At 53.1% G+C, this 9,869-nt stretch overlaps 1 protein-coding gene across 1 annotated transcript; it reads left to right on the forward strand.

Moving 5' to 3' along the window:
- The first annotated feature begins 1,582 nt into the window (after positions 1–1,582).
- On the forward strand, positions 1,583–9,484 carry LOC136635145 (transforming growth factor beta-2 proprotein-like). The gene is made up of 7 exons (XM_066610270.1): positions 1,583–2,384; positions 5,326–5,489; positions 6,084–6,216; positions 6,452–6,565; positions 6,985–7,150; positions 8,713–8,866; positions 9,096–9,484. The coding sequence occupies exons 1-7, from the start codon at positions 2,027–2,029 to the stop codon at positions 9,252–9,254; spliced, it is 1,248 nt and encodes a 415-aa protein (XP_066466367.1). The 5' UTR covers positions 1,583–2,026; the 3' UTR covers positions 9,255–9,484.
- Positions 9,485–9,869: the final 385 nt, after the last annotated feature.

Below are 9,869 nucleotides of genomic sequence, written 5' to 3' on the forward strand. Positions count from 1 at the left end.
CAATTTGGTGGGCTAGAGAGTCAGAGGAAGTGTGGAGGTTGGCTCAAATTCCCACACATCCTGTTCCCCACTTTCTTTTCAAACCCAGAGAGCAGGAGGAGGAAGAGGAAGGCTTGCTGCTGGATCGGGGCACTATCTTACTGCTGAGGGTCCTGGGCGAGCCCCGATGCAATACAAGAGGGTTGCGCGTGTGATGGTTCTCTGCCAAGCTCAAATGCATTTGCAAACTCACAGCTCCTGTGATGAGCAGCGATGAGGTTCTCTGAGCGACGCGAAGTTCATTAATCCCACGGTGCTGCTTACCATCGACGTCTTGGTGCTAAATGCGCCTGTTTTTGTAGCTCGGTATGTATGGAGGAGAAACCACAGATCTGTGGCGTATCTCAGTGTCCTCCCAAAGCAATGTTTTCTCAGGCAGTGAAAGAGCCCGACTTCCTTTCATCCGGTGTGTTTACCAGCAGCTCTCTCGCCGGGGGAGGGGGCGCCTGTTCGCCTGCTTGCTCCGGCCTCTCCCCTATGAGGAATGGCTCTTGCACATCATGCACATAAGTAAAATATTTTGTCCTTAAGAAGCACTGGAGAGTGGGGGAGGGTATAGCAGGGTGGGTGTCACAGGTTGATCATGTCAGGCCCCTGGCACTGGGTTCTACCCTTTTGTGCCTCAATACTGATGCTTAATGTGTCATTTTGGGGGGGGCAAATAAGGACTGCATGGGGGGCCCCAGTGCAGCAACTTGGTGTCAGGACGGGGTATAACTAGCTGACAAGATGTAAGCAAATTTTAAAACATCTGGGGCATGTGAACATAAGACCACAAGAACAGCCTTGCCGGGTCAGCAAGCCTCATCTCGGCCAGCAACCCACTCCCCACAGTGGCCCACCGGCTACCTCTGGGAAGCCCCTCGGTGAGAGATGAAGGCCCCTGTCTTGTCACTGCAGCAGAGCTCTGCTGCTGCTGAACCCAGAGAAAGATGGCATACTGTCCATCAGGCATCGACAGACCACGCATGGAGTTCATGGCCATGGCCACATCTTGTGACAGGCAGTTCCGCAGGTTAAAATGTGCTGCATAAAGAAGAGCTGTCCGCCTCAAATCTCCTGCTAATCGCTTTCCGCAAAGACCCCTTTAGTGTTGTGAGAGCAGAGAAAGACCTCTCTCTCTCTCAGTTCTCTGCACCCCCCTGTGTCTCTCTCGCGGCCCCCCCTTTTTTGCCTTTTTCCCAGGCTCCAGAGGCCCTCAGGTGAGAAGGTTCTGCAGCCCCTCCGATCAACTTGGTCGCTCTCTTCCGCATCTTTCGATTGCTCCGACGTGATGTGCAAAGCCGGGACAATCTCATCCATTTCGATCGACCAGCATGGGATGGGTGAGCCCCCAAAAGGACACCCCAGGGCCAGGGGTGGAGTGGGAGTTGGACAGAGTCCGGGCACTCCGTCCAGGCCCCTTTGCCGCGCTGTTGGTTGGCCCTTCACTGTGGCGATGGGATCAATGGTCGCTCTGTGGAGGAAAAGCATGTGGCAGGAAGGGGGTGGAGGAGATGCGGGAAGGCTGGGGAGGTGGCAGGGGTGGCAACGGAGAGGGAAGGAGACGGAGAGAGAGGCTCCCGGCTTTCTAAGGGGATGGAAGGAGAAAGCCCTGAAGAATGCTTTGCGCAGCTCTCGGCTGCAGGTAGTGCATCTGCACACTGGTGCAGGCGCATGGAACCTTGATGACTGCAGAGAAGGGTCCTCTTTGCTCCCCCAGCTTTTCCACCACCTTTGCTCCAAGGCTGAGAACCTTGCAAAGTTTCTCAGGACTTTGGGGACTTGTCAGGATTGCGCCGGGATTCTACTGACCCACACTTGGAGAGGACTGAGACTCCACCTTTCATCTGCCGCTTGGCCAAGCCGGCCAGGACAGGACAGCCAAATTTCCTGTATCCTCCCAAGGAACGCAAGCACAAGGCAAGTGGTGATCCCTTTACTCCAGCCCAGAAGTGTATCCCTGATCCAGTCTGGCTTTGGGGGGGGATATCTGGCACCCCCAGTCATGCTGGTGTTCCTGCTTCCGGCTCTGCCACTGATTTTGGGCCCCGCTGGCACAGCCTTGGCCCTGTCCACTTGCCAGACCTTGGACCTAGAGGTGGCCCGGGCCCGGCGGGTTCAGGCTGTGCGAGGGCAGATTCTCAGCAAGCTGCAACTGGTGAGCCCCCCCGAAGAGGAGGAAGGGGTGCCCAACCAACCGCCTCCAGAGGTGATGCTACTCTACAACAGCACCCGTGAGCTGACACAGGAGCGGGCGGCTTGTGGCGGCCAGAGCAGCAGCAGCAGCAGCAGCAGCGAAGAAGAGGACTACTACGCCAAGGAAGTGCGGCGGGTGGACATGTTGCCCCCAGGGCACACTGACAGTAAGGGGCATGAAATGGGGTAGGGAAGGGCTGGGCACCGGAGGCAGGAGGAAGGGCCCAAGGAAAGGGAACAAAGAATTAGAGCCCAATCCTAGGCATGTCCACTCAGACGTAAGCCCCATTACAGTCGATGGGGCTTACTCCCAGGAAAGTGTGGATAGGATTGTGGCCGCAGTCTGTGGAACTCCTCGCCACAGGATGTGGTGATGGCACCTGGCCTAGATACCTTTAAAAGGGGATTGGACAGATTTCTAGAAGTCCATCACAGGTTACAAGCTGGATCTGGTGGCTACTGTGAGATACAGGAAGCTGGACTGGATGAGACTTTGGCCTGATCCAGCAGGGCTCTTCTTCTGTTAATTGGGGAACAGCCAAGATCCATAGATTAGTCATGATAAACTGGGCAACCATTGCAGAAGCAGTCTACCAGATGCTGGGGGCAACCACCAAGGGAAGCTCCCTAGAAGGAGGTGGAACTCACCTTTAGAACACCTGCTTGATATACAGATGCTCTCCAGCTGGGACCGGGAACAGCTCTTGTCTGAAACCCTGCAGTCAGCCCTGCAGTGCATCCAATGGAATGTAATGGATCCTAAGAACATAAGAGGAGTTCTAGTCCTACTGGGTTGGGCCAAAGGACCATCTAGTCCAGCTTGCTGGATCTCACAGTGAGCCACCAGATGTCTTAGGGAGTTCACAAGACAAGAGATCTCCTGGTGCCACTTCCTTACACCTGGCATTCAGAGGTAGCCTACTTCTCAAACCAGGATGTTGCGGAGACCCATCATGGCTTATAACCTTATGATGGACTATTCCTCCATCAATCTTTCCAATCCCCTTTGAAAGGCATCTAGGCCAGATGCCATCACCACGTCCTGTGGCAAGGAGTTCCACAGATTAATTACACACTGGGTAACGAAATAGTTTCTTGTGTCTGTCCTAACTCTCCCGACACTCAGTTTTCGTGGATGTCCCCTGGCTCTGGTGTTGTGTGAGACGGATCCAGGGTTTGTTTTAGCAGGCATCTGCTGTCTGACGGCAAAGTATATTTGGGGAAAGAAGCGAGACCCTCTTTCACAGGTGCATGACTGCCCTGGTGAGCCTTGCCTTGCATGTGTGAATCACTGAGTTTTCCCGTCACTATCATTTTCACACATCCCTACCATTGGGATCAAATTAAACATTACATGAAGCCTGTGAATAAGGTTGGTTGATGGGCTTAATTGTTTTTATAAGTAGTGTGCATGCAGACCAGAATGGGGGACACCAGAATGGGGGACACCCCCTCCCACCCACAGACTTGAATTTGGAGTGTGGGCAGGGGGGAAGAAGGGAGCTTTAACCCTCTACCCCCTGCCCTGTTCCCAATCAGGATCGATCCCCACTACATCTGCTATTTATCCCGAGAAAGAGGCTCTCGTCCAGCCCCGAGGAATCTCGTATGACGCCATTAAATCCCGTTTTTAGCATTTTAAATGCAACACTGTCCTAAGAAATTAATCATGATCAATCTGTCCAATCCCCTTTGAAAGGCATCTAGGTCAGATGCCATCACCACGTCCTGTGGCAAGGAGTTCCACAGATTAATTACACCCTGGGTAAATAAATCGTTTCTTGAGTCTGTTCTAACTCTTCCGACACGCAGTTTTCTTGGATGACTTTGGACAAGTCAAGAAATTAATTTCCTTTTTGGTTTGTTTAATATTGAATATGTCCTGTGTTGTTTTTTTTAAAAAAAACAAAATCACAGTCACATAAATTGGAAATGAATAAAATTAGCTGGAACTATATGCCCTGCCTTTCTGCATTGAATAGGGTTGTCGATGCTGATTGAAAGTATTCCTTGCGTCGTACCGTCCCCCCCAACATGACATAAAGTTGAACATTTCTAGAGGCTTTGCTCAAAATCTCTTTTTGGGGTCACCTGGTGATCGATGGCCATTCCTGGAGACTCCAGGCTAGTCTGGTGTCACCTGGTGATAGATGACCATTCCTGGAGACTCCAGGCTAGTCTTACGGGGTTGTCCAGGGTAGTCCTATGACCTTTTAGGGTTGTCTCCAAAGAGGAAGCTTCCATCATCAGAAAAATTATATGCAAATTCAGGGATGCAATCAGCAAAATATCTGGAAAGTCCACACCCCAAAACCAGCAAGTGAGAAACCAGTTAAAGAACAGGGAAAAACAAAACAAGTCAGAGGCCTTAGACCAGTGATTTTCAACCTTTTTTCATCTCATGGCACACTGGCAAGGCACTAAAATGGTCCAGGCACACCATCGGTTTTTTAATAATTGACAAAGCACACTGTGCTATCAATGGGGGACTCACACACCTCCAATGGTCCTATCAATAAATGACCCTCTCCCAATTTCCCACGGCACGCCTGGGGACCATTTGCGGCACACCAGTGTGTGCCATAGCACACTGGTTGAAAACAACTGCCTTAGATCCTTATAACCAAACCTTATAACCTTAGCCTTATAACCAAATGCCTGTTGAATCAATGGTCTTGGCCAAGGGACACCATTGAGGGGCCCAGGTGGGCCTTCACGGGAGGAGAAGTCCAAATCCTGGGGGCTGTGACCGAAAAGGCCCTGTCTGTGCGCGTGCCCCCCTCCCAAACAAAACTTGGAAAGAACACGGAGTGGGGCCTCTGATGTCAAGCAAAGGGAAATAGACACATAACAGATGATGCTGTAGTGCAGGGATGCAAGCATATGTTTTGCCTGCACAAGGGTCTGGGGTCAATCTGTGGCAGCGTCTTATGTAAAGACCTCTTGTGGGAAACCCTGGAGAGCTGCTGCCAGTCAGTGTCTAGACTCTAGGCACTGACTGGCAGCAGTGCTAAGCCAGAGTGATTGGGGTCTGACTCAGTGGGAAGTGACTGCATATCAGCACTGTTTGCGTGTCGTCATCCCCCAACTCCTCTCATCCCCCTGCAGATTCCATCGCCACCACCCAGCCCAGCCCTTTCTTTCGCCTTCTGCGCTTTGACGTCACGGGAGCCAAGCCCAACCTCAGCAGCCTCCTTCAGGCTGAGCTGCGTGTCTATCGAGTGCCAAACCCCCGGGCACGAGCCAAGGAGCAACGCGTGGAGCTATATCAGGTCAGAGTCCTATGCAAATTTCATCCTCATCGCCAATGCAAATTTTTTTTCCACTCAGAAAATTCCCCCATTGCTGCCACCACTAGGCCTCGCTCTCTGCAGCAGGGAGGAGAAGAAAGCAGGGTGGAATTTACTGGTAGATCTTGAGTGCTTTCAAGTTGATTGAGATAAGCTTCCAACTGCCCACAGGTCAATTATGCCACATAAAATTGCAAGACAAATGTTTTGATGCTATTCCTGGTCATGCGCTAATGGTTTCTTTCTCAGCCTCAGTGTTCCTACCTGCAAAATGGGCATATTGAATGTTTGCCTTTAGGCGTGTCTTTGTGCATTTTTTTCTTGCCCAAAGTCCTGTGCTGTTCACAGCTGTGCGACAGCCAGAAATTCTTCAGGCGCAGCTTTCTCCTAGCAAGTCAGCAAAAACTGCACCTGGTGAATTTCGGGCTGCTGCCCTACTTTCTTAGGTGTAGTCCCTCTGATAGGAAAGGGGTAATCATACTTGAGAGAAGGAATTCTGTGTGCGCACATGCAACTGTGTGTCTACTTTTGCTAAATTCGGCTAGGTTTGACCGTGATGAGTCACATCTCCCACAGGTGATTCGGGCACGGGAGCCCTCAGCACCAACCCAGCGTTACGTGGAGAGCAGGACGCTGCGCCCAACGGATCGGGCTGAGTGGGTGTCGTTTGACATCACCGATACCGTCAGCCAGTGGCTGGAAAAAAGAGGTGAGTGCTTTTCTCTTCTCAAACCTATTTGTATTGAGCGAAGATTCCTCACTGCAGATGTTTTAAGATTAGGGTTACCGATGGAGGGGGCTGAGAAAAGCCTCCCCTGCTTGATTTCAACCTGGGCCAGGTTGCAGCTAAAAGGCAGAGGAGCAGAGCTGACTTTGAAAGTTGGCAATAAGATTGTGAAGCCAGGATATTGCTTTTTTTTTCCCTCCCTCCCCCCCCACCTCAGAGAGAAACCTGGGCTTGAAGCTGGGGGTGCATTGTCCCTGCTGCACTTATGTCCCCACCATGGGAAACACGATCAACCCCAACCACGGCGAAGAGCTGGAGGCCCGGTTTGCAGGTATGTCTGGAGATAGGACGCAGTGGGGTGGGGGCGGGGGTAGGATTTCAGACCCCTCCCCAAGGGCCAGCCCATTCATAAGGCCGCTTGAGTCAGTCGGCAAGTTGGCAGTGGGGTGTCGCCTCCACTTCCTGTCTCGAAAGGAGTAGAAGAGGGTGGAGAGTGACACTCCACTCTCCACTCCTCTACACTTCCTGTTCTGCTCCATTCCTTCCTTTTTGAAACCAGGGAGCAAAAGAAGCAGCAGTGGGCATCCTCTGTGGGCATCCTTCCCCCTCCAGTCTGAGGAGGAAGCGCGGCAGAAGCAGAAGCTCACACCCTGCTGGCTTAGGGTCCCAAATCCTCAGCTGCCAAGGGAGCCAGCCCTGCCCTCCTTCCACACCCCATAAGTCACATCCCTCTGCTTTTTCTACACGCAGGCCTGGACGACGATCTCATCAAGGAGGCGTGGAAGGGGCGTGCCCGGCTCCCAGACCTTAGTGGCAAAGCCCCCCACTTGATCCTCACCCTGCTGCCCCCGCACCGTTTGGAGTCCTCTGCAAAGGGCCGTCGCCCTCGGGCAGCCAACGCCCCCAGTTGCAGCAGGTGAGAATCACAATTGCACAAAGATACACACGTGGCACCTCATCAGTCTCTGGGTGTTTGTACGTGTGTGTCTTGAACGGGGACACCCAGCAGTCAGGAGACTCTCTAGCCCACCCCTCTCCTCTCCTCCACACTGCCTCTCTAGCCCAGGCCTCTCTTCTCCTCCTCACTTCCTCTTCTGTTTTTTGTTTTTTTTTGGCCTCCTTTCAAACATAAGGAGGGGTGGAGGCAGCCAAATGGACAGAGGTTGGCTCCCCCAACCAAGCTGCTACCTAAGGAGGCTGCCTCAGTTGGCCCAAAGGATGGCCTGACCCCTCCCAGCTTCTGGCATGCAATCTTCCACCATCCCCTTGTAACCCCACCTCTTTGCTTCCTTTAGCCCCACCCATTTTGCCACAGCCCATCCCCTCTGTGGCCACATCTCCTCTTGATGAAATTATTTTGTGAATGTCTAGCCTGCCTTTCCACCAAAACATGTCTCTGTACATGCTCAGAGGTAACACTGTATGGATGCCTTGTCCTCATGCACTTAGAACTGAGAAGCAGAGCTTCCTTCTAGCACCCCCTCATGCAATCCTGAGCCCCGGCACTCGTCCTTTTACAATTAGTCCTGTCTGCACCTCCCTGGACAGCTGCCCAAATATTCAAACCTTATAGCCCTGCTCCTTATCACTGCTTAAACCAGGGGTGCCCAAACCCCGGCCCTGGGGCCACTTGTGGCCCTTGAGGTCTCTCAATGTGGCCCTCAAGGAGCCCCCAATCTCCAATGAGCCTCTGGCCCTCCAGAGATTTGTTGGAGCCTGCACTGGCCCAACGCAACTGCTCTCAGTGTGAGGGCGGCTGTTTGACCTCTCGTGTGAGCTGTGGGATGAGGGCTTCCTCCACTGCTTGCTGTTTCACGTCTGTGAGGCAGTAGTGGCAGCAAAGGAAAGGCCAGCCTTGCTTTGTGCAAGGCCTTTTATAGGTCTTGTGCTATTGCAAGACCTTCATTCATTCATATAAGTTCATCTTTAATATATTCATTTATGTAAACTTATGTAAATTTATTCAAATTTTAAATGTAAATTCATTCTTCCCCCCCCCCCCCGGGCCCCCGACACAGTGTCAGAGAGACAATGTGGCCCTCCTGCCAAAAACTTTGGACACCCCTGGCTTAAACCTTTGCTGGCCCTCCATACTGGACTGTGCTGTGCTGATTTCCATCAAAGCTTGTGGGGAGGGAGTAGTAGCGAGAGAGCAACCCCATTTCTGGAGCTCGGACTCCTGCCTTTGCACAGTGCATAATAAGCTTGTGGAACTCCCTGCCACAGCGATGGCCACAGGCTCAGAGTGCTTTCCAAGGGGGGTTGGACCAGTTCTCAGGGTGTGGAAGAGAGCCCTCCTATCCTAGACTGAACCTCCATATCCAGGAGCTGTCTATCTGTTGGAAACACATGGTGATGTTGGATGACTCGATCCTGCAGGGCTCTGGCGTCCTTCCCTTTGTGGCTTGCCCCTTAAATTGGCACTGGTTAACAGGGCGTGAGCTTGTCCCTCACGCTTCCCTGCTGCACCCCACTCAGGAGCACAGATCAGGGCTGCTGCTTCCGCACCCTGTACATCGACTTCCGCAAGGACCTGAAGTGGAAGTGGATCCACCAGCCAAAGGGCTACAAGGCCAACTTTTGTGCGGGGACCTGCCGCTACGTCTGGAGCACCGAAACGCAGTACAACGTGGTGAGGTTTTGCTATGCGCTGTCCGTGGTGGTCGGGAAGAGGCGGTCCCCAAATCTCATTCCTACCCCGGCTCCCCCAGTTCCACAGTGTTCCCAGAGGGAGGTCCAGCCATCCGGGGCGGGCCAGGGGAACGGCCTGGAGGTCTGGCGGCTTGGGATTGGTGGAGTCAGAAGAACAGAGATCACAGAAGCAGGTCTCACAGTCTCTCTGTCCAACGCCCTCCCTGCAGGTGCTCCCCTTGTACAACAAGCTGAACCCCGAGGCCTCGGCCGCCCCTTGCTGCGTCCCCCACGAGCTGGAGCCCTTGACCATCCTCTACTACGTCGGCCGCTCGCCCAAAGTGCAACAACTGAGCAACATGATTGTGAAATCTTGCCGCTGTCGCTGATGGAGAACTGGTCTCACAGGGGACTGGGCTAATGACGTCCCCAGGAGCTGGGAGCCGAGACCCTCTGCAATGCCCCTTCCAGAACCCCCCTGGAAAGGGTCTGCATCCTGACCTTTCTTCACCCAGCAGCATAAGGCTCCCTGTGTTTATTTGAGCCCAGAGGCCCCTCCTCTTGTTGTGGCTCCACCCACTGGTGAAAGATGGCTCCTCCTTTCATTCATGCACCAATGTTCGCCCGCGCAAGGGACAAGATGACTGTTGACTAGCATGGAGGCTTTCCCCACAACTTGGGTCCATGTCACACCATCTGAGTGTTTCACTTCTAATATCAGCTTGCCTGGTTTCCTTTCGTGCCTCCTTGTCTTGGCTGTGTAGGGCTTGCAAGGCGGTGACTCCGTGGCAAGGGGATGGCTCTCAGCGCATGCACAGAGGCACCCTTCCCTTGAGGATTCCACCCCGCGTTTCTGGGTGAGCGGCAAATCAGGCTCAGCTCTGCACAGGCGGCAAAGGTCTGTCTAACCTGGGGTGTGCCTTAGGAAGAAATCCCACAGCAGCCTCTCAGAGCTAGCCCCAAACACTCGCCCACACAAACACACCCGGAGGGCACAGCCAAAG

Source organism: Tiliqua scincoides, chromosome 15 (assembly GCF_035046505.1).
Source record: "Tiliqua scincoides isolate rTilSci1 chromosome 15, rTilSci1.hap2, whole genome shotgun sequence".
Taxonomy (NCBI): domain Eukaryota; kingdom Metazoa; phylum Chordata; class Lepidosauria; order Squamata; family Scincidae; genus Tiliqua; species Tiliqua scincoides.